General features: G+C 40.5%; 1 protein-coding gene across 12 annotated transcripts in view; it reads left to right on the forward strand.

The window, feature by feature from the left end:
• The window catches only part of mef2cb (myocyte enhancer factor 2cb), a 287,805-nt gene that overhangs the window by 196,784 nt on the left and 65,004 nt on the right, over positions 1-26,017 (forward strand). For 6 of the 12 annotated variants that reach the window (XM_059969342.1, XM_059969345.1, XM_059969337.1 and 3 more), the window contains one exon: positions 18,502-18,645. The exons of 3 other annotated variants lie outside the window; for them this stretch is intronic. In XM_059969342.1, coding sequence (XP_059825325.1) covers positions 18,502-18,645 — 144 coding nt within the window. Of the gene's footprint in view, positions 1-18,501; positions 18,646-18,700; positions 18,839-26,017 lie in introns of all 12 variants that reach the window. 3 more of the 12 variants (XM_059969343.1, XM_059969346.1, XM_059969348.1) reach the window with 2 other exon arrangements.

Below are 26,017 nucleotides of genomic sequence, written 5' to 3' on the forward strand. Positions count from 1 at the left end.
TGAAATTTACAGATGATGTGGATTCATAGGACAACGTGTCTGCAGTTAGCTTGGCACAGGGCAGTAGGCTGATAAGTGGAGCCATGTGGGAAAAAAGTAAAGCTATTGTTCAGTGCTCAGAGGAGAAGAATGAGCAGCAAAAATTCCCCCGAGCTCATGGCAACACTTCAGAAAAGTTTCTTAAGTTGCTCTTTATCGCTTTATCAAGTTCTACATTACCTTATCTAGTTTTTAATCAAATGTTATTAAGTGACTATTGCTGTGTTTGAATAAAGAAAAGCAGTATGATGGTATAGTAGAACAATGTAGCCTATCAGAGTTTTTAATGTTATAGAAAATGTGGGGAAAGCTGCGTCAATTTGTAAAATCCATTTTCTTCTGAAGCCAACACACGTGCACATTGAGAAACACGTCATTCTTTTCTTCTTTGTAGCTATTTATCTTGTGGAGAGGAAAATTCAACGTTCAGCGTAGCTCACAGGGCTAAAGTACTCTGCAATTTGGCATGTTCTATGGTGAAATCCTGGATGGGGCAGCATGGTTAGTGTGGCAGTTAACAAAACATTTTATAACCCCAGCTGTAAGATCCCGCCACGCCGCGTGATGAGTTCGTAAGTTCTACCAGTCACCATGGGTTTCCTTCGGGTGCTTCGATTTGCTCCCACATTACAACGTTGTGCGGTTAGAGTTAGTAATTTGTGAGCATGCTATGTTTTCCCTGAACCATAGCAGCACTTTCAAACTGCCCAGCCCCCCCCCCCCGCACATCCAATATGCAAATGACACTTTTCACTGTATGATTTGAGACACATATAATGTTTAATCTTTAAAAAATCATTAAAACAAAAATTGAGCATCTCAAGGGAAAACTTCACCCCTGATTTGCATTTAACCCTTGGCATATCTCCTCAGAAGTTTTCACTAATGACCAATGGAATAAATTTCCTCATCTGTAAAATAAACTTACTTACTGTAACAGTACTGGTGCTTCATGGCATCAGGAGAGTTGTTTCATTGTCTACAGGTAGTCACTGAAAGTGAATCCTGATTAGATTCCAGATTGAAGAGTGGTTATTGTCATTCATCAGTACTCAAGAGTAATGGAGAACCAAATGATTGTTACTCTGGATCCAATGCAGCAAAGAAAAGCCATGATAAGCATAACAAATACAATCAAAACACAATACATATAAATACATAAGATTAGCTTGAATGCATAGACTGATTATATGTCCATAAATCGACACAAGTCACAGAAATGTCTATGTCAAGGTGACTGACAGGAAATGATAAAGTTGTGGTGGGTGAAGGTGTTGATCATTGTTACTGCTTGGGGAAAGTAACTGTTTTTCAGTTTGGTGGTCCTGGTGTGGATGCCTCTACCCTGATGGAAGTGGGACAAACAGTCCATGAGCAGGGTGGGCGGGATCCTTTATTGATATTGTTGGCCTTTCTCCGGCAACTTTCTCTATATACGGTAGGTTCTTGATGGCAGGTAGGTTGGTGCCAGTGATGTATTAGGCAGTTTTAACTCCTCAAGTAGAGCCCTCATGTTCGCCACCGTGCAGTTTCCTTACTATACAGAGACGCAGCATGTTAGGATGCTGTCAGCTGCACACCTGCAGAATGATGTGAGTATTGGTGTAAAAGTAAATGTATTACACAAGAATGTATATATATATATATATTACCCTGAGATTCATTTTCTTCAGCCATTTACAGGAAAAAAAGAAATACAACAAATTTATGAAAAACTATGAATAATAAAGACTGACAAATAACAAATTTGCAAAAGAACCATGCAAATAATAAAAAAGTAAATAAATGATACTGAGGACATGAGTTGTAGTGTTGAAAGTGAGTCCACAGGCTGAGGAGTCAGTTGAGTTATGAAGTGAGTGCAGTTATCCACACTGTTTCAGGAGTCTTATGGTTGTAGGCAAATAACTTCCTGAACCTTCTGTACCTCCTGTCTGATGGTAGGAACAAGAAGAAAACATGGCCTGGATGGTGTGGTTTCTTGATGATGATAGAAGCTGCTTTCTTGTGTAAGTGAGAGAATTGTTACCTTCTTATCAGATGGTTTCTGATGCCTGAATATTATCTTCACATCTATCAAGTTATGCTTGTCTGATATGTGGAGAGCTCTATCCGTTCTTGATATTTCTATTGGTAGAAAGCTGCAAGAGAGTCAGCAAAGTGGAAGAAATGGACTCCTTTATACTCCATGAACCTGAGTAATGCAAATAATTAATCTGATAGGCCACAGAAAATAAATTGAAATTTGATGACTTGTTTACTGAAATTCTATAGGATATACAGTAATACTTCTTTTCATGTGTCTTGCTTGGGGATTTCTGTAATTCTTCCATCAGATAGAGTAAGTTTTACACATGCTTTAAGATAGTTTGACATAAGTGGATGTAAATGGCTTCAAACTAGTGAATAATTAATGTAAGTGAGATACTGGTCACTGATTTTGAATATTCTGACAATGATCTTTATAGGGCAGGAAATTAGTCAGAGCTTTATGTTGTTGATATGACATCATGTCAGTGGTGGTTTGTCATTAAATCAAGCACTTAACATGAATGAGAAAGAATTTACTAAATTTCTTAAATAAAAATCCATTCCTACTATAAATGAAGTTCTGCAAGTTTTAATTTATGGATATGATCAATGTATCAAGACAGAAACAGGTCCTTCTGCGTGCTGAATCTATGTTTTCCACCAAAGCACATATTAATGCTTCAAAATCGTTCAAGGTCTCATTCTAACACACACAAGCACACACATATACATAGACACATATGCATACACACTCATTCACACACGCATGCAAGCTCATACACAGTCACACAAAGCATACACTCATATGCATGCATGCACAAGTGCATACGCACTTGCTCATTCATACTGACGTATGCACACTCACTCACTAAAAGCAGCCAATGACTCTATCCACCCACACATCACTGGGGTGCAGGAGGAAACTGGAGGATCGGAAGGGAAACCCACAAGGTCACATGGAAAATATACACACACCAGACAATTAGCACCGGAGATCAGGAATTTATCCAGGTATCTGACACTGCGAAGCAGCAACCCCACAAACTGCATAATGAAGCTTAGCTTATGAGCTTGCACATGCAGGCATGCAGTGCCATGGGAAAGCGCAGTTTATGAACTTGCACATGTGAGGGTGGGGTGTGATTTAGTTTCTTGATAACTTTACCCATTCACAGGGTTGGTTTCTTTCACAAACTAGAGGGTACTTTTCTCTTCCCCAGGTAGCTTAAAGCGGCTCTTCCTAAAGGTAATGTAAATTTATTTCAATTATTGGAAACACGAGATTCTGCCGATGCTGGAATTCCAGAGCAACACACACAAGATGCCGGAGAAACTCAGCAGGTCAGGCAGCATCTATGGAAATGAATAGACAGTCGATGTTTTTGGCTGAGACCCTTCATGAGACTTCAGTTATTGCTATTTAATGATGTATCATTGTGTAACAGATCAACTAATTAATGTTGTATGTGAGATAACTTTTGAATATGCAATTTGAATTAGTCATCCAGAGCACGGCAGCTAGTATAACTCACAGCAAGCTGATTCATTTTCAAAATCAGCAAAGAAAATCCCCTTTTCTGTCTTTGGATACTTAATTGTTTATTTTTGATGATGTATGTAGGTGTACCAAGTTCTAGTTCAAGTTTATTGTCATATATATAATGAAACAAAACAACATTCTTCCAGACCACGGTGCACCCACAAAACATATATCACACACAGCACATAAACCAAAATATTACCTCATCGCTAGACCTGCCGGAAGGTGATGACACATCACAACAGCAGTAAAGGTGAAGGAAGGCTGCAGAGGTGAAGGGTACTCAGTTGTCTTGGGTTCCATGTCACTAGATCCTAACCTTGATCTGTCAAGAACTGTGTGGCAGCTACCCATGCATCAAGTGCCAAGTGAAGTTTATTGCCATTTAGCAACATACATGTATATAATGTATATAACCATCTAATGTATATAGAAACAAGACCACATTTCTTCAAACCAGAGTGTAAAGCATATACACACATAACACATGTCAACTTATGAAGGTAAGGATAAAATCTACAGACGAATCACTCATAAATAATAAACTAAAGTGCATTTATTTAAATATTGTAAGGTATGGAACAGATTAACTAGTGACACCTTGAATATGATGCGATCTGGAGTTCATTAGCTGATCCGTCTGGGGGAAGAAACTTTCCCATCCTGACCGTTCTTGTTTTTATGCATCACAGTCTCCTGCCTGATGGTAGAAATTCTCCTTTGAGTTAAAACAGCCCATCTCATCACTGGCATCAGTCTACCCACCATCAAGGACGTATCTACAGGAAGGTGCTGGAAAAAGACAAGTAACGTCATGAAGGATCTCACCCACCCTGCTCATGGACTGTCTGTCCTACTACCATCAGCAAAAAGCTATGTAGCATCCACACCAGGACCACCAGACTCAAAAACAATTACTTTCCCCACCCACTAACCCACCACTACTTTATTATTTCTTGTCAGTAACCTTATGTACAATCTAGAGTCACTTTATTGTCATACAATCGATGTATACAAGCTACCTTATGTGTTTCTTTTATTATTATTATTGTGTTCTATATTGTTTTTTGTTGCATCAGATCAGGAGTCACAATTATTTCATTCTCCTTTACATGTGTGTACAGGAAATTGTATTAAACAATCCTGAATATTTCAAACTATATGTGTTGGCCTGCTTTAGTGTTTCAGATAGGTATTAAAAATTCCATGATATTATATGAGCAAAGTTCTCTGAGTGATGTAAGCAGCACATGGATAAAAAGATTGAGTTCAAGAGATAATGTACAGCTCTATATAATCCTGGTTAGACCACACTTAGAATATTGAGTTCAGTTTTGGTCGTCTCATTATAGAAGAGGTGTAAGAGTGTAGAGGAGACTTACCAGGATGCATCCTTTATGAGCGAGGTTGATTGAGCTAGGACTTCTCTCCTTTGAACAAAGGAGGATAAGAGATGACTAGAGAGGCGTATACAAGATAATAACATACATGGATTGAGTGGAAAGCCGGAGACTTTTTCTCAGAGTGGAAATCGCTAATAACAGGGTATGTAATTTTAAGATGATTGAAGGAAAGTATAGGGGGATGTCAGAGGCCAGATTTTTTTTACACGGAGAGTGATGGGTGTCCAGAATGCCCTGCCAGAGGTGGTGGTTGAGAAAGATATATCACGGACATTTAAGATATATAGGTAAGCACATGGATGAAAGTAAAATGGAGGGCTTTGTGCTGGGGAAGGGCTTGATTGATCGTAGGGTAGATAAAAGGGTCAGCACAGCATCGTGGACTGAAGGGCCTGTACTGTGCTGTAATGTTCTATGTTCAGCCAGTATTTCACTCTTAAACAACACAAAATAGAATAGCTACTTTCTTTGCTGCCATGGAATCTTGACATGTGTAAATTTGCCATTGTATTGACTTTTTAAGTAAGTACATTTCAATGTAGTTCATTGTATATGAAGTGATTTGAGATAGTTCTAAATAGTATGATATGTTTTGAAACAAACGCAGGTCTTGTTTTAAAATAGCCAGATCTTAATGCAGGTTCTTTCCAGGAGGCAGATTACTTGCAAACCTGGTAGATGTCGGGCCTTTGAGAGAGTGCTATTTTTGTTTAAAAGTTAAATAATTGAATCTTGTGTCCCTATTATAAATAGAAATACTATACAATTCTGTTAATTCCGCTGATTCCAATCTCTAATCTCATGCCGACAAAGGAATAGGGAAATGTGTCTGGAATGTTGTACGGGGGAAGATTTTGTATTTTGAGAACTGCATTGCCATGCTGTGTTTAAGTAGAAAAGTAAAATGCAGGGAAAAAATGATCATGTTACCAGAAGTGAAGCAAAGAATATTTTGTAAGGCAGGGGAATGTGTTTTTGACAATGTTTAAATGATGACACTAGAGACCAGGTTCTTTGGAGATTAACAGTGAATGTTATTGGAGACATCTCAGACAGAGAGCCATCTATGGCCATGTAGCTCTATGGCCAGCTCTGATTGGCTGTTGTCAAGTCATCTTCACCAGACAACAGGTGCAAATCTGCTGACAGGTGTGAATATCTAGGATAAGTAAAATTACTGATTGTTAATGATGTAGCCACGTGTTAGCTAATAAAACGCTGAGCTCTGGCAGAACACAAAGCCAACTTGCGTGCTTTCAGATCATTTGATGCTGGACCTGGCCTTCCCCATAGCCCTGTATGAATTCCTGGGCGACGAAGTCCAAGCTCTGTGCTCAAACCTGTGAAAATGGTATCTGTGTGCGTTAGGAGTGGCTCAGAAATGTAATCCTGCCAGTTGGGAGTTGGCATAGCAATTCCAAGCTGTATGTCTGGCAGGAAGTTACGGGAAATTTACAGGACTCAGTCAATCTTATTGACAGCTGCAAATTTTTTGTTTATTGGGAGCTGTATCATAGTTTTCACAACAATATGATCCATAATTATAGTTCATCGATAAAAGCCATCCACCTGCCTTCAAACAAAAATAAAAGGCAAACCTTTTGAACAAAGAACACTACAGCCTTTACAAACTGTACAAGCCTTTCACCTCACAATGTTTTACTGACCTTCTAGCATACTCTAAGATCAATCTAACCCTCCCTTCCTACATAACTATCAATTTTCCTAATAATTTTCCTACTTGGAAAATTAAACTAAGTTACATAATAAAAAATTATAACTCTGAACTGCTTTTTATCGCTTAACCATTTTTCCTTATTGATTTAAGGTGGATTCTATCGTTAAAAGTGACACAAGAACTGAACTGTATAGCTTTAGCTTGCATTTAGAGGAGGTACAGCTAATAGCTAATATCACTGAATTTTAAAAAATGTTGCTTCCTGAATACTTGTAGGTGTATCTTATAGATTTTGGGCTGTTGGTCATGAAATTTCCCTATCATGCACTTTAAAAAAAAAAGCTATATTTTATATATATATATATATATATACATATATATAAAACGAAGGGTCTCGGCCCGAAACATCGACAGTGCTTCTGCCTATAGATGCTGCTTGGCCTGCTGTGTTCCACCAGCATTTTGTGTGTGTCGTAGCTATTATTATTTGTTATTTTGATTCATAATTCAAGCCAGAATAACCAATGCCAAGATTAAGATAGGCATTTTTGCTGGTCCACAAATGAACAAGTTAGCAATGACAAACAATTTGAAGAACTTCTAATGGGACTGGAGAAAACTGCAGGGAAAGCATTCAAGGATGCTATTGAAATTTTTCTTAGCAACTCCAGAGCACCAAATTATGTGCTTTTGGTTGACAACAAAACTATGAAGTGCATCATGTCACTAAAGGTTCATTTTCTGTATTCCCATGTTGACTTCTTTCCTGTAAGTCTTGGTGCTGTCAGTGACAAGCATGGTGAAAGCTTCAGGAGGACACTGGGGTCATGGAGAGATGGTATCTCCATGGCCAGAATCCATCAATGCTGGCTGATTATTGTTGGACACTGTCACTGAATGCAAATGAAAATCATCAATAACACTTTTTTGGATCAGTTGAACTATTGCAAAATGTCAGCACCATTGTGCATTTCTTTTTCTCCTATATTATGTATTGCATTGAACTGCTGCTGCTAAGTTAACAAATTTCACGACACATGCCGGTGACAATGAACATGTTTCTGATTCAGTTACATGCATTATATTCAATAAGAGTTAACATTTTTGTTTCTCCAAATTCCTGCATGATACAAGTAGTCTGAAATTATATTTGTGTTCGGCTTCAGTGGTCTATCATGACCACTAAGAAATTCAGAGGAAGCAACACGTTGGAAAAATTTCTTGTCCAATCTATCATAAACTACATACAATTGTGAAATTGCTGTTTGAGAGATTAATTTTAAACTCTTTAGCTTTTCCTTCATAAGCATATCTACAAATTACTAGCAATTTTCCATTAACTTTTTTTATTTCTTGAGGAAATTACTGATATGACTTTTGCACCTGTCAACAAGGAACATTGCTGGACAGCTGGCTGTGTCAGTAGATGGGACACTGGCTGTCAACAACATCAGGCCTAGCAAATGAGATAAAGGGTGACAAATTCAGCATGTAGCCATCAGGTAGCAAGAACTAAGGATTCTTATTGTTCTACAATTATATTATGCCAGTATTAAGTTGCATTTTTTTTATTTATTACCTGTGCATACCTAGTAAGTTAACAAGTCAGGCATGATAAAAAAATTAAAGCTGCAAAATACAGGGATTTATGATCAGGTTGCAGTTATTTTCTTTGCAGCTCATTGTAGCTTTCGTCACTGACCCTGCAGGAATTTTAAGCCAGCAAGGGAGGACCTTATATGTCTAAATCATTTGGGTCCAAGTCTCACTTTCTGCATGTCTGCACCACCTGCTTTTTTATGACCTTCTTGACTTTATTAAACTCTAGAACAGGGATGCCATGGACCCCTATGTCAGTCCAGTGAAGCCTATGGACCCCTTCTCAGAATAATGTATCTAAATATATAAGATAAAATACATAGGATTGCAGAAGAAACCAATTGTATTGAAATACAGTTATCAAAATATTTAAGAAATATATATTTGAATGAAATGTTAAATTTGAGTCAAAAGTTAGTGAAAATAAAGATGTAATTTTTTTTCCATCCAAGTTCATGGAACCCCTGGAATCTATCGACAGACCCCAGGTTAAGAGCCCCTACTCAAGAGGGTTCCAGGGTCATGTAGCCATTAGCACAACAGTACTACTGCTCAGGGGTCGGAGTTTGGAGTCCGATCCCGGAGAACTCCGTAGGAAGCCTTCGTTCATCCTCCCCATGAAGTAGGTGGGTTTTTTCCAGGTGGATTGGTTTCGCAAGACGTACTGTTAATTGGCCATTGTAAATTGTCCTGTGATTAGGTTAGGGTTAAATCGGAGCTGTCGGTGTTGCTGAGCAGTGAGGCTCGAAGGACCAGAAGGGCCTATCCCATGCTGTATCACAAAACAAATAAATAAGAAAGATGCAGATGTGTAGGGAAACATAATCATTACCTTTATCTGCCACATGTACATTGAAACAAGCAGTGAAATGTACATGTGTTATTTGTGTCAACGACCAACACAGACCGAGGATTATGCTTGGGGCAGCCTGCAAGTAACACCATGCTTCCTGTGCCAAAATTTCATGCCCACAACTTATTAACCCTAACCTGTACAGCTTTGGACTGTAGGAGGAAACCCATGCAGTCACAGGGCGAACGAACAAACTCCTTACAGACAGTAGTGGGAATTGAACCCTGATCACTGCCGCTGTGAAGCATTACACTAGCTGCTATGCTACTGTGGGCCATTCTGCCCCTTGTGCCTGGTCCATCATTCAATATCACTTCCTGCACTAACCCCATAACTTTTGTTTCCGTAATCTCCAAAAATCTATCAGTTGCTGACTTGAATAAGCTCAGCAGCTGAACCAGTGAGATAGGAAACTTCACAGATTAACTATTCTATAGATGAAGAAATATTTTTTAATTTCAGTCTTGAATCAGTCATCCATTAATTTGAGGCCAGACCCTAGGTTCAAGATACATTAACACCAGCCTTGCCTTTCCCCGACAAGCTACATGAGATTTTTGTATGGTTCTTATGAACTCAAGAGATCAGAGGCCCTGGCTAATTAAGCAAACCCACATGCAACAATCGCTCATCCATCAATTAGGATTTATTGCAATTACAACCTTCCTTTGATGGTAAAGGAAAACCTGTTTCACCAGGGCTTTATTCAATGAATAAAAAGGTCATTCAGACTCTTCACCCTTGTACTCAAATCTGTAATCCTGCTATTAGCCAATTAAACCCTGGGAAAAAAGCCTCTGGTTGTCCACTCAATCTATGCCTCTTATCATCCTGTACATCTCTGCCATGTTGCCTCTCATCCTCCTTCACTCCAAAGAAGAAAGCCCTAGCTCACTTAACCTGTCTTCATAAAACATGCACTCTAATCCAGGCAGCATCCTGGTAAATTTCATCTGCTGCCTGCCTAAAGCTTCCATATTCTTCCTATAGTGAGGTGACCGGAACTGAACACAAGAAGTGTGGTTCAGCCAGAGTTTTATAGAGCTGCAACATTACCTCATGGCTCTTAAACTCAATCCCCCGACTAATGAAGGCCAATGCACCATGTACCTTCATAACAACCCTATCGAGTTGTGCAGCAACTTTGAGGGATCTACAAAAGTGGATCCCTTGGTTCCTCCACACTGCCAAGAATCATGCCTTTAACCCTACCTTTCTAATAGCTCAGCACCTGTAGGATAACCTCCGATACTTAATGTGCAAAGGTCATTCAGGTCCCTTGAACACCAAGATTCCTCGATCTTTCACCATTTCAGTTCATCTCAAGCTCATTTTGGTGCAGCTAGTAAGGTCATGCAACCTCACGTGACATTCCACTTCTTCTTAAGCTCATCTCCCTATGCTGAAACATAGGCCACCAACAGCAGCTGATCTGAGTCCTATGTCCTGGGCCAGAAGGCTGATTGGCCCTGTGGCTTCTGCTTTACCACACAACTTCATACATTTTGTAGGCAAAGGTTCCCCCCCATCCCAGGGATGTGGTGTTCAGAGCTTCTGTTGGTGTTTCTATAGCTGTGGGTTTTTACGAAATTGCGTTGCTTTCTGCATGCCCAACCCTCCTCTTTCACAGCCGAGCTTGGGACCATCCATGGTGGGAGTTCCACATTCCATTGCTCTTGGCTTTTAGGGATTCTCTCTCCTGTCCAGTGTTTTCCAAGCCTGGGCCTGACACTCTGTTCTGTAGGAAGCCCTGGTGGAGGTCTTCCGTCCCCCAATCCCACCCTAAATAAGCAAACAACACTAAATTAGGTGGTAGATAAGCACAACAGAAAAGCCAAAAATCTGCTTTCTGCACTTCGTGTAGTTTCTGAAGCTGACTTGGAGGTGATAATTATGACAGTCAATGGAGAGATAGAGAAAATATTTTTGGATATTCATAGGTGCGACAGCAACAGTTTTGATATTATTCTTTGTGTGTTTCAATGCGGTGTGTATTCTCTACATAAGACCATAGCCACAAGAGCAAATTTAGGCTATTCTATCCATTGAGTTTGCACCACCATTCCACCATGGCTGATGGATTACCCCTCTCAACCCATTCTCTTGCCTTCTCTGTGCAACCATTGACACCCTTACTATCAACCACCACGTTAAATATACTCAGTACCTCCACAGCCACCTGTGACATTGAATTCCACAGACTCTCTAGCTTCTGGCTAAAGAATTTCCTCCTTGTCTCTATTCTGAGGCTGTGCCTTCTGGTCCTAGACTCCCCCACTATAGGAAACATCTGCTCCAAGTTCACTCTATGTAGACTTTGTAGACCTTCAGTAGGTTCCCACCACCCCCACCCTCGCCATTCTTCTGTATTCCAGAAAGTAGTGGCCCAGAGCCCCATGTGTGACTGGGTATGAATGTGGTGGCTGGAAAGTGCGTGTATCTGCTGTGAAATCTTTACAGAATTCCATTTTGTTAAGCTTGAATGTTATTGCTTGGTTTGCACCTTTGCTTGATGAAACCACAGATGTAGCAACTTCTGATTGCACAGCAGCAGACATATTTGCCACATCCCAGTGGCTTCACATCTTTCTTCATTGTGTAAACCAAATTTCGTACAACCTGCACCTATATCTGTACTTGCTGCTTCTGCCGTGGCTTAATTTGGAAATCTTCACATTACGATCTGCCTGGGGTTTGTGAGTAGCCACTTAGGGACATTTTCATTTGCAGTTTACTGTGTGAATTTGCAGCGGAGTTTGCAGCAATGGTCAGTTATTTTAAACCTCCAAATGGTTACAGGCACCTTTACAAAGAATAATCTATCTGCAGAACACTGTCAATGTAACAAAGTTTCTACCAAACTCACCAAGTTTCAAAATCACAATTGGGTTTATTATCACTGACATATAGTTTGTTGTGGAATTTGTTGTTTTGCGACAGCAAGTGCGGTGCAGTACATAAAGAATTCTACAAATTGCAATTAGAATATACAGTATCATGCAAAAGTCTTCTTCTTCTTGGACCCTTAGCTCCCAGTGGAGCATAGACCATCGATGACCTCCCGTCTCCATTGCTCTCTGCTCTGAGCCATGAGGCTGGACCAGAAGTGTCCTCTAATTTCATCTCTCCTCCATGTGTTCTTTAATAGTCCCTTTTTCCTCTTTCCTTGGAGATTCCATTTTGCCTGGTGATGTTGGCTGGCTTCTTCAAGGTGTGGCCAATCCACCTGCATTTCCGTTTGTGTCTGTATCTCTATGGATTCCTGGTTAGTGTTTCCCCACAGTGTCTGGTTGGTTATTTTGTCAGTCCATCTGATGTTCAGGGTCCTTCTCAGGCACTGGTTGATACAGTTTTTGTAGTGCCTTCTCTGTTGTTCTCCAGGTTTCAGAGCACTGCTTTAACATTTGAGTTGAAGATTCGGATTTTGGTTTTCCTTGTTATGACTCGGATGTCCACACTTCCTTCAAGATGTTGAAAACTACTCTGCAAAAGTCTTAGACACACATATATAGCCAGTCTATATATATACTTTTGCACAGACTGTATGTCAACATGGAGTGGAGAGCCAGTTTGTAAACCCGGCAGGAGCGAAGAATGTTGGGAATGGCAAGGATGGAGTGCCGCAGGAAGGGTGTGGGGCATGTGGCAGAGAAGGAGTGCCAGTGGGGTGAGGGGTGATGCTGTGTAGCTATGCCAAGCCCTGCGACCACAGGCAAGGTCATTTGATTCCAACCAATTGGCGTATTGATCATTACAAAATGAGTGTCTGGTGCTTCCTGCTCCCTCCCCTCTCCCTGTCTCCTTCTAACAGTTTACAATAGAGACTCATATCGGAATCAGATTTATCATCACTTATATATGTCCTGAAATGTTTTTTTTTGTGGCAGCAGTACAGTGCAATATATATAATTACTACAGTACTATACAAAACTCTTGGGGGGGGGTGTGTGTGTGTATGTGTGTGTGTGTGTGTGTGTGTGTGTGTAAGACTTTTGTACAGAACTGTAAAAAATATTAATAAGTAATTTAAAAAAGTGAGTAAAATAATGAGGTAGTGCTCATGGACTGTTTGGTGACCTGATAGTGGAGTGGAAGAAGCTGTTCCCAATAGTTATTGTATATATCATGATAGAAAAGCATTCTAGTATCATTGATTTTATAGTGTTGCCAACCAGGACACTGACTCTTTCCTCATTTATACAGAGTCAACTAATAATTGGTAGAACTCCAGTGCACTTAGGTAGTGAGAATGGAATGTTTCAATTACAAGTATAATTATTTGGCAGGGACCTTCACTGCATTCAAATTAGAATTTGTCTAGACCTAACACTCCTATAGTTGAATCAGAATCAGGTTTAATATCACTGGCATATGTGGGGAGATTTGCTGTTTTGCGGCAGTAGTATAATACATAATAAAACTATAAATTACAAGATATATTTATGTACATATGGTATAAAATGAAATTGAAAAACTGTGTAAAATAGAGGAAGAGAAATAGTGAGGTAGTGTTCATGGGTTCATTGTCCATTCAGGAATCTGATGCCAGAGAGGAAGAAGCTTTTCTAAAACATTGCGTCTGTGTCTTCAGACTCCTGTAGCTCCTCCTTGATGGTAGCAATGAAAAGAGAGCATGTCCTGGGTGATGGGGTCCTTAATGATGGATGCTGCCTTTTCGAGCCATCTCCTTTTGAAGATTTCCCAGATACGGTGGAATCTAGAGCCCATGCTGAGTTTACAACTTTCTGCAGCTTTGTCTGTGCAGTTGCCCATACATATCACATGGTGATGCAACCAATTAGAATGCTGTCCATGTTAGATCTGTAGATATTTGCACGTGTCATTGATGACATATCAGATCTCCTCAAACACCTAATGAAATGTAGCCACTGTTGTGCCTCTTTTGTATTTACATCAATATGTTGGACCCAAGATAGATCTTCAAAGTTGTTGACATCCAGGAACTTGAAACTGCTCACCCTTTCCACGACAGACCTCTCGATGAGGACTGGTGTGGGTTCCGTCAATTACTCTTCCTGAAGCTTACAGTGAATTCCTTGGTTTTGTTGATGTTGAGTGCAAGGTTGTTGTTGCAACTCTTTTGAACCTGCTGGTATATCTCACTCCTGTACGCCTCCTCATCACAATCTGAAATTCTGCCAACAATAGCTGCATCATCAGCAAAGTTATAGATGGTGTTTGAGCTGTGCTTAGCTACAGAGTCAGGGGTGTTAAGAGAGTAGAGCAGTGGTCTAAGTACATATCTGTGAGGTGCACAAGTGATGATTGTCAGCGAAGAGGAGATGATAATTCCAGTCCACACAGACTGTGGTCTCCAGGTGAGGAAGTCAAGGTTTTGGTGCTTATTGATTAGAAATGAGGGCATAATTGTGTTGAATACTGAGCCGTAGTGAATAAACAGCAGTCTGACATAGGTATTGCAATTGTCCAGGTAATGGCACTGAGATTACATCCGCTGTAGACGTATTGTGGTGATAAACAAATTTCAGCAGGTTCATTTCCTTGCTTAAGCAGTTGATTCAGGCCATGACCGACCTCCCAAAGCACTTCATCATCGTAGATGTAAATGCCACTAGGTGATAGTCATTGAGGCAACTCATCCTGCTCTTCTTGGGTACTAGTATGGTCGTAATCCTTTTGAAGTAGCTGGGAACCTCCAACTGCAGCAGTGAGAGATTGAAGATGTCCTTGAACGCTCCTTCCCGGGGGTTGGCACAGGTTTTCAGTGCCCTACCAGGTACACCATCAGGCCCTGATGTCTTGCAAGGGTTCACCCTCCAGAAAGACGTTCTGCCGTTGGCCTCTAATGCAGAGATCACAGGGTCACCAGCTGCTGCAGTGATCCACATAGTTGTAGTGGTATTCTTCCATACAAAGTGTGGATAAAAGGCATTTAGTTCATCTGGGAGGAGTTCAAAGTTCAAGACAAATTTATTAACAGGTACATACATGTCACCATATACAACCCTGAGATGCAATTTCTTGCAGGCATGCACAGTAAATCCAAAAAAAATAGAAGCAATGTAAGACCACGCCCAACAGGATGAACAACAAACCAATATGCAAAAGACAACAAAGCTATACAAATAAAAAAATAATAAATAAGCAATAAATATCAAGAACATGGCATGAAAAAGTTCAAAGTAAAAATTATATCAAAGTACATACATATCACCACATACAACCCTGAGATTCATTTTCTGTAGGCATACTTAGCAAATCTGTAGAAGAGTAGCTATAAACAGGATCAATGAACAACAAACTGTGCAAATGCAAATATAAATAAATAGCAACAAATAACAATCATGAAATAACAAGATAAAGAGTCCTTACAGTGAGACCATCATTTGTGGAACACTCGAAGTAGAATGAGTGTAGTTGTCCTCTTTCATTCAAGAGCTTGATGGTTGAGGGGTAGTAACTGTTCTTGAACCTGTGGTGCAAGTCCTGAAGCTTCTGTACCTCCTACCTGGTGGCAGCAGTGAGAAAAGAGTGTAGCCTGGGTGGTGAGGATCTTTGATGATGGATGCTGCTTTTCTATAGCAACATTTCATGTAGATGTGCTCAGTGGTTGGGAGGGCTTTACCTGTGATGTACTGGGCCAAATCCACTACCTTTTGTAGGATTTTCCACTCAAAGGCATTGGTGTTTCCATACCAGGCCGTAATGTAGCCGGTCAGAACACCTTTCACCACACATCTACAGATGTTTGTCAAGGTTTTTGATGACCTGCCAAATCTCCGCAGACTCCTGTGGGAGTAGAGGCACTGGCTCACGGACCTCTGGTTTCCCTCTCCTGAGATCCACCACCAGTTCCTTAGTCTTATTGACATTGAGTAAGAGGTTGTTCTTGTTATACCACTCAGCCAAATTTTCTATCTCCCTCCTGTATGCTGATTTATCACCACCTTTGACATGGCCACGACAGTGGTGTCATCAGCAAACTTGTATATGGTCTTGGATGTACTCTGTGGTGCTGGTGTTGAAGAGACATTGAAAGTGAGTCCATAGGATGTGGGAATATTTCAGTGATGAGGCAAGTGAAGTTGCTGTGGTTCCAGAGCCTAATGGTTGAAGGGGAATAACTGTTCCTGAACCTGGCGGTATGGGGCCAAAGCTCCTGTACCACCTTTCTGATGGCAGCAGTGAGACGAGAATGTGCCTGGATGGTAAGGCTCCTTATTGACGAATGCTGCTTTCCTGCGACAGCGCTCCACGGGCTTTACCCATGATGGACTGGGCTATATCCACTACTTTTTGTAGGCTTTTCCAAACAAAAGCATTGTGTTTCCATACCAGACTGTGATGCAACCAGTGAACATACTGTCCACCACACATCAATAGGAATTTGTCAAAGCTTTAAATTACATGCCGAATCTTCACAAACTGAGGAAGTAGAGGTGCTGCTGAGCTCAGTTTATAGTGGCATTTAAGTGCTGGAACTAGGACAGGTCCTTCAAAATGATAACGCTGAGGAACTTAAAGTTGCTGACCCTCTCCACCTCTGATACCCTGATGAGGACTAGCTCATGGACCTCTGGTTTTCTCCTCTGGAAGTCAATAATCATCTCCTTGGTCTTGCTGACATTGGATGAGAAGTTGTCATTGTGGCACCCCTCTACCAGACTTTCAATCACCCTCCTATATGCTGATTTGTCTTCAGCTTTGATTTGGCCAATGACAGTGGTGTTGTCAGAAAAAAAACTGAAGGTCAAAAAGGAAACATTGATGGTGAGAGGAATGGGTATCTCAAATATAAAATAAAATTCTTGTACTTTTTCTATAGCCAATTACTGCATTGATTACTTCTAGAAAGTCATGTTTGAAACCAATGATAAGGGGAAGAAATAATCACTTCTAAAGCTTAAATTTGTATTTTAACATCCAGTCAATGAAGCCGATATCATATTACCCTGAGATAGAGAAAGACTGTTTCAATTATGTGCAGCTAGTTGAAAAGAATGGAGTTATAAAAGTAGTACTAGATTATTCTGATGGATATAAGTATAGTCATCCAAAAATGATTAGCACTTGCCTGCACCATTTTGAAGATAAATTCAAGAGATTCTGCAGTTATTGGAAATACAGAGCAACACACACACAAACTCTGGTGGAATTTAGCCAGTCAGGCAGCATTTAATGAAGTAACTAAATAGTTGATACTTCAGGACTTTATCAGCCCAGAAAAGAAATGGGGAAGGTTCCAGAATACGGAGGTGAAGTGGGATCGGAAGAGGACATGCTAGAAGGTGATAGGTGAAGTCAGCTGGGTGGGGGAGGAGGGATGAAGTAAGAATCTGGGAGCTCCTGGGAGTGAGAAGGTGGAAAGGTAAAGGGCTGAGGTGAAGGAAACCGATGGGAGAGGAGAGTGGACTATGGGAAAGGGGGGCACCAGGTGGAAGTGATGGGCAGGCCAAGAGAAGAGGTAAGAAGGGGCCCAGAGAGGGCAAAGGAAGAAAAGGGAAGGAGGAAGGAGAAAAAGTTTTACCAGAAGTTAGAGAAATCTCAATGTTCATGCCATCAGGTTGGAGGCTACAGTACTATACAAAAGTCATTGGCACAATTTGTATATAGAGCTCGGCTGCCTAAGACTTTTGCACAGTAATGTAGTAACTTTATGTATTGCACTGTACTGCTGCCACAAAAACATACAAATTTCGTGACATTCATGAGTAACTATAACCCTAATGCTGATATTGATCTCTATTGTGGACTGAGAGTGGGAAGGGGACAGGGAGAAGGGAATCATAGTTGGGAAAAGGAAGCACCAGAGAGACATTCTGTTATGATCAATAAACCAATTGTTTGGAACCAAATGACATTGCTAGTTGTCTCAGGGCAAGATGTGTATGTACCCACACCACCCCTCCACCCCTGGCATTCCTTCTCTGTCACCTGTTCCACACCCCTTCTTTGCACTCCACCTTTGCCACTTCCAATATACCTCGCTCCCACCAGATTTACAAACTCACTCACTGCTCCATGTTGACAAATACAATACTGTGCATATATATACAGGAGGTACCTCAATGGAATATGAGGTGTTGTTCCTCCAATCTGAGAATGGCTTCATGATGACAGAAGAGGACACCAAGGACCCACATATCAGAATGTGAATGGGGAGTGGAATTAAAATGATCGGCTACCTGAAAATCCTACTTCTCTTTAAGCTAGTAGCTTCAGTTTGTTTTTCTTTTCATTCTGTATTGAGTTACCTTCATTGATCTTAAATGGACTGTAAAATTTATCAAAATCCCTCAGAGTTTAAAAACCCTTTCTTCCGCTATGCCCTTATAAGCAGTGTGGAGGTTTGAACTTTACAAATTATGTATTTCAGACACTGAGAAAGAAGGGCCTAAATGGGTGTGACAGCCCAGACCCAGACGCAGACGATTCAGTGAGTCACAGCCCTGAGTCTGATGAGAAGGGCAGAAAGATAAATGAAGATATTGATCTAATGATCAGCAGGCAAAGATTGTGTGTAAGTACAAGGGCCCTCCTTTATTTTACTTCTGATATTTCTCTGAATCTGGCAGGCATTGAACAAGAAAGAAAACAAAGGCTGTGACAGCCCTGATCCTGACTCCTCTTATGCGCTCACCCCACGCACTGAAGAAAAATACAAAAAAATTAATGAAGAGTTTGATAATATGATCAGGAATCATAAAATACCTGTAAGTACCGTGAGACGGAAGGCTGCTCTGCTAATGACTGCTGCAGTAATCTACCCTATCAGTGCAGGTTTCTTCCAGATAAATCACATTTCAAACCATCAATATGCAGAGAAAAAGCAAAAACTGCTTGAAAATAGGATAATAACTAATATTAAACACAAGTGATTCTGCAGATGCTGGAAATGATAACTGATATTGCCCCTTTAAAATTGTTAGTGATAATCTCTAGCCATTTCAGCTGCTTACTCAAATAATTGGATATCACTTAAAATACTTGATCTATGAGAGTCTAAAATGACCAGCAAAATTTACAAACACCAAAACTCTCTGTAAAACTTTTGATGTACAGCAGTGAATTTAACAAGCCAGAATATATAACATCTTAAATAAAACCACAAAGGAAGTGATTGGTGTGGAATCATCTACTCAGTATGTAAACTGGAATATACTGATCCATAAACAAGCTATCTCTTCCTCAGTAGAGCCAATGTGTTTCAGACACATTTTCTTACATTTTATTGGACAGAATATTGAAGCGAACAAAATTAACGTTTTTGATGTCTCTCTTTATTCACTTTTCAAAAAAAAATCAACACACATCCATAAATAAGCTATATTTTCCTAAGTAGAGCCAACATGCTTCAATAATACTTCCTTACATTTTATTGGATGGAATATTGAAGTGAAAAATATTATGTATACCTTCTTCTTTCGTTTTTCAAAAAAATAAATTATGAGAGCACAACCAACGGAAACATACTCTCTTTATCCATACCAATAACCATCAGCTTATTAAAGCTGATCATCATTATTAAAGAACAATGCTCTTGAACAATGTAAAGAGAACAGCAATTCTTTTAGAACAATTTTAATTTGTTAGAAGTAAGTTTTAAAGTAGTTAGAGTTCATCATTCTGTGACAAAATCTATCTAAATCACATGCACATACTTTGTAACAGTTGGAATGACACAGAACTATTTCATGTTCCCTCTCTCAAAATTTGACAATTTGCCCCTCAAGTAATTTTTTGCCTCACTTTAATATAGAACATGAGTCCCAAACTTTTTTATGCCATGGACCCCTACTATTAACCAGGGGTCTATGGACCCAGGTGAGGAACCCTGGATTTAGAGTGTGGTGGATCCCAAATAAAGCCTTGTTACTTTTCTGTCAGTGAAACTTAATTCATTTTTCAAAAAAAAATGATGAAAACACAACCATAACCACACATTGCCTTCCTAAGTAGAGCCAATGTGTTTCAGGAACATTTTCTTACAACTTATGGGATGTAATATTGAAGTGAACAAATTTAAGAAAGTTATTAATACTTTCTGTATTCACTTTTCCAAAAAAAATAATCAAACCACATCCATAAACAACCCGAGTCTTCCTAATTAGAGCCAATATGTTTATGTCACATTTTCATCCCACTCTTTATCAAGGAGAATTTAAATTTCATTGATCTATTATTTAAAGGCTAGAGGTGAGAGTGAGGTCACTCTGCAGTGCTCTGGCACTTTGTCAGAGTTCAGCTTTCTGATGCAGTAGTCATCCATGTGCTTATCCCACACAATGTACTCACAACCTACATTAGATCTCCTACCTGTTACACCACTGGCATTAAGGTCCTCCATCTCTGGTGGTGTTCAGAGTGTCCTTCATGTCAGTAGCTTCCTCTTGGTTTTCATTACAGTCAGTCATGCAAGTCCCGGGTGGAGACCCAGGAATACTGTCACACTCAGATGTAGGATTCTTCATTGCTGCTTCTGTAACAATTTTGCTTTACCAATTGGGGTTGTTAGCCCTGAGCTGAGCCACCAAACCTGGAGGACCAGTGGACCACTCTTAGTCTGACCTCTACCCTTTGACCTGTTTGGCATGGGTGACTCTAGCAAGAGTCAAAGCATAAAGTCCTGACTCCAGCCAACATAGCTGTCTATGTCATTGACGCTATGGAGACAAGCAAGCCTCCAAACCATGACAAGGTTGTTGTCCTCTTGGAGAACCCTACGTTAATGATACCGACAAAATTAGGTGTGTGTGACAGATTTCAATGTGAAGTCGTACTCTGCTGACCTCCATACTGGTGCAGCATGACACCATTCCAGACAATGTTTACATCCTTCAGAGTGAGATTTCTTTTTGGATTTCAAACCAAAGTATAAACTCAGGTGCCCTTGAGAAAAGAAGTCAAAAGGCATCTATTTTAATTTCCAATGACATTTGTTTTTCTTCCGAAAATTGCTGAGATAATCTATTTTTGCACACAACGCATTTCCCTATTGTTATTCCCTACCCAGCTGGACATTATTATAGTGTAAATGAGAAAACTGTAGGTGTTTCAATGTACCAACCAAAGACTATTCATTCCATTTAATCATAGACATTTATGTACAACACAGTACAGGCTCTTCGGCATACAATGTTGTGCCGAACATTTAACCTACCCAAAGATCAATCAAAGCCTTTCCTCCAACATAACACTTCTTTCTAAGAGCTTTTTAAAAGTCCCTGATGTAGCTATCTCCTGGACCACCCCTGGCAGGGTGTTCCACGCACTAACCACTCTCTGTGTAACACAAAGAGCTTACCTCTGACATCCACCTGCCCCACGACTACATTTCCCTCCAGTCACCTTAAAATTATGCCCCCTTGAATTAGCCATTTCTGCCCTGACAAAAAGTCTCTGGCTGTCCACTTTTTTCTTGCATCCCTTTATCAGAACTTTTTTCATCCTCCTTGTCTTGAAAAAGAAAAGCCCTAGCTCACTCAATCTATCTTCATGAAACATGCCCTGTAGTCCAGGCAGCATCCTGGCAAATCTCCTCTGCACCTTCTCTAAACTTCCACGTTCTTCCTATAATGAAGTGTCCAGAACTGAACACAATATTGCAAGTGTGGTCTAACCAAGGTTTTATAGAGCTGCAACATTACCTTGTGGCTCTTGAACTCAATCCCCCAACTAATGAGAGCCAGACATTTGTCTGGTTAGTCGCACAGACTGATCATTTCAAGCAGCAGCTTTATGACTTGCACAATGACATATGTACGCAGGTGACATGCCTACAATGCCACAATGTCAGCATGGATTTTCAATGCACACAGAGGTGTATGTGACAACGTGATCTAGTGGCTGGCTGTTATAAACTTGCAACATTAAAAAGATCATTAAAATAAATGTCTTACAAAACAAATTGTTTTGAGGTTATTTGAAATTTTAAAAGTAAGGCAAAAATATCTCAAAAACGCAAAATTTGTGTTAAAGTGGAAACCTGCTACCTGTACTCAAAGGGTTAAAGCTAACTGCTTGCTGTGTAGAGAGTCATTCTGCATGAGATCCTGTTGACGAAATTCAAACACGTCGTGTGCTGGGGTGATTTAACAGGATTACAAAAATTGCTTTGCCTCCCGTCAAGAACATTTTATTTTCCTGCCTTAACACTAAGCTGTTTCATTGACAACTAAACCAGAGCCTCTACACACGTAGCCATTCATATGCCTAGCCAGAAATCTGAGAAAAATAACATAACGTCTGCATGTGCCTACTGTTGCATGAACAACAAGCTTACCGTGGTGGTCACCTTATAATACCAGCTGGCCACCTTATAATACCTAGATGGTCATGTTATAATACATTATATGCCAGGTGGTCTCCTCAACTGGGTTTCATATTTTCCTTATTTTTAATCTATAGCAATGATTATGATATTAAATAAATTTACTTCTCTTTTCCCAACACAGCAATGGTTGTTTTGAAGATTTTTTTTTTACTTTTGTTCTTAAATGCAATATGAGCTATACAATATGGGCAAATGTTTGTAGTGTGATGTAGAAAAAGTGATTTGGAAAGTTTAATTTGAAGTTCAAGTTTAATTGCTATTCAACCAAATAAAGGAATATAGCTAAATGAAACAGCTAAATGAATATAGGTGAGTATAGGTAAATAAATATATAGGTAAATAGAATATAGGTATACAGCTAAAGGAATATAGCTAAATGATCCTCTGGGGCCAACGTGCAAAACAGCCACGCAGAGCACACGGCAATTATCGCACATAGGATTATGATGGAAGAAAAATATACAGTTACAAAATATATAATGTAGCCCAAGTCCCTGTGTGTCATGGCCTATAGATTGATGGTGTGTGGATGTTGTCTTGGAGCCACGTTTCTGCAAGAAAAAGCCGCAGCAGTTCCTCATTTGCAGCCACAGATGAACGCAATCCAGCTTGGCTTCCCAGGAGCCAACCCTGGAGAGCAGCGCTGACAGGAGGGGACTGCCCACAACCCAGTATGGGTTCCAGCAGCACATGAGGGCCTTGTCTATGCAGCAACCAAAGCAATGCAGCTTCCCCACTGTCAGTCTCCCTAATGAACCAGTGAATATTCTACAGTACCAACATCCAACAGGGTCTTGCAATCACAAGAAAAAGATCCTAGCCAGTCATGTCCACCATTTGATGGATCGTGCACCACCCGGGTGGCTGAAACAGCTGCAACACAGTGCACGACAAGTCCAGCTCCAGCACTCTCACCAACAACTCACTGGTGGGAGCAGAATCAGGTTTTTCGGCCCATCGATTCTGCTCTGCCCTTCCATTATGGCTGAATTATTATCCCTCTCAACCCTTTCTCTTGTCGTCTCGTAACCTTTGAAGCCCTGACTAATCAAGAACCTATCAAGCTCTGCTTTAAGTATATCCCATCACCTGGTTTCCACAGATTCACCACCCTCTGGATAAAGAAATTCCTCCTCATCTCCGTTCTAACTGGACATCCCTCTATTCTGAGACTGTGCCCTCTGATCCTAGACTCCACCACCACAGAAAACAAACTCGCTGCGTTCGTCCTATCGAGGCCTTTCAAATTCCTCCTCATTCAGCTTGAAGTCTCCAGCTTCAGCTTGGCAGTTCAACTTGTGGTCGGTGTGGTTAAAAAGAGCTGCGTGCCCAGATCCCACGAGTGAGTGCAGTCATTGCAAACAGGAAGGATGGCACTCTCAAAGTGATAGCCTGCTAGAGCCCACGCAAGCATGATGCAGTATCACCATTTCAAATCATCTTCCCTCTAGAGACCACATAACAAGGGTGGCTGAGACTGTACTGAGCAAAGCTGAAATGGTGGAGACCAGGGTTACACAGACTATAAATATTCAAGATTGTTTAATGCCATTTCCCAACACAAACGTAAAGGAGAAGAAATTAATTGTTGCTCTTGATCGGGTGCAGCACAAAAAAACACAATAAGATGATGAAATCAATAATTTAAAAAAATCTATAATTATTATTACAGAACATAGCTTATATGCTGTGCATAGGTTGATTGCATGTCCAGAAAGTGACACTAGGCACAGCAGTGTCTGGACATAAAGTGACCCTGACAGGAAATGTTAAAGTACTGGTGGTTGAGGGTATTGTGGGGTTGGTCAGTAGCTGAAGGTGTTAAAGAAATTACTTAAATGTGAGTACCCTGAATGGTCTTTAGGAACAGTTTGTTTTCCAGAACCTTCCATCAGATTAAACACACAAACATAGCCAAAGAAGATTCAGTAACACTCGAACAACTTTTCTTAAAAAAAATGTGAAACAAAATTTCCATAACATATCCAGCCAAACAAAATAACATTCCTGCAGACCACGGTGCACCCACAAAACATTTATCACACTGAACACGTTAAACAAAATACTACCATAAATAAGTTAATAAAGGATTCAAAGTACATTTACTATCAAGTAATGTATGCAGTATACAACCTTGAGATTCAGCTTCCCCACAGACGGCCACCAAACAAACAAAGCCTGTCCAAAGAAAAGCATCAACCCCCAACCCCTGCCCCCGCAAAAAAAAAACAAATTATGTAAACAGCAACATAAACATCAAACCCCCCTGCCCCCGCAAAAAAAAACAAATCATGTAAACAGCAACATAAACATCAAACCCCCCTGCCCCCGCAAAAAAAAACATGCAAATGGCGACAAGAAAGAATGAGTAAAAAAACAGAATATAAAACACAAAATCGTCACAGTCTATTTTCAGTTCAGCTCAGGGTTCATTATCTGCAGGCCATCCTATGAAAATGGACAAGGGAGAGCCAGTGGATGTAGTGTACCTGGACTTCCAGAAAGCTTTGGATAAAGTCCCACATAGGAGATTAGTGGGCAAAATTAGGGCACATGGTATTGGGGGCAGAGTACTGACATGGATTGAAAATTGGATGGCTGACAGGAAACAGAGTAGGGATTAACGGGTCCCTTTCGGAATGGCAGGCTGTGACCAGTGGGGTACCGCAAGGTTTGGTTCTGGGACCACAGCTGTTTACAATATACATTCATGATTTAGATGAAGGGATTAAAAGTAACATTAGCAAATTTGCCGATGACACAAAGCTGGGTGGCAGTGTGAAATGTCAGGAGGATGTTATGAGAATGCAGGATGACTTGGACAAGTTGGGTGAGTGGGCAAATGTATGGCAGATGCAGTTTAATGTGGATAAATGTGAGGTTATCCACTTGGGTGGCAAGAACAGGAAGGCAGATTACTATCTAAATTGAGTCAAGTTAGGGAAAGGGGAAGTACAACGAGATCTAGGTGTTCTTGTACATCAGTCAATGAAAGCAAGCATGCAGGTACAGCAGGCAGTGAAGAAAGCTAATGGCATGCTGGCTTTTATAACAAGAGGAATTGAGTATAGGAGTAAAGAAGTCCTTCTGCAACTGTACAGGGCCCTGGTGAGAACCCACCTGGAGTATTGTGTGCAGTTTTGGTCTCCAAATTTGAGGAAGGACATTCTTGCTATTGAGGGAGTGCAGCGTAGGTTCACAAGGTTAATTCCCGGAATGGCGGGTCTGTCATATGTTGAAAGATTGGAGCGACTGGGCTTGTATACACTGGAATTTAGAAGGAGAAGAGGGGATCTGATTGAAACATATGAGATTATTAAGGGATTGGTCACACTGGAGGCAGGAAGCGTGTTCCTACCGATGGGTGAGTCCAGAACTAGAGGCCACAGTTTAAGAATAAGGGTTAGGCCATTTAGAACAGAGATGCGGAAAAACTTTTTCACCCAGAGAGTGGTGGATATGTGGAATGCTCTGCCCCAGAAGGCAGTGGAGGCCAAGTCTCTGGATGCATTCAAGAGAGGGTTAGATAGAGCTCTTATAGATAGTGGGATCAAGGGAT

Source organism: Hypanus sabinus, chromosome 5 (genome assembly GCF_030144855.1).
Source record: "Hypanus sabinus isolate sHypSab1 chromosome 5, sHypSab1.hap1, whole genome shotgun sequence".
Classification (NCBI taxonomy): Eukaryota; Metazoa; Chordata; class Chondrichthyes; order Myliobatiformes; family Dasyatidae; genus Hypanus; species Hypanus sabinus.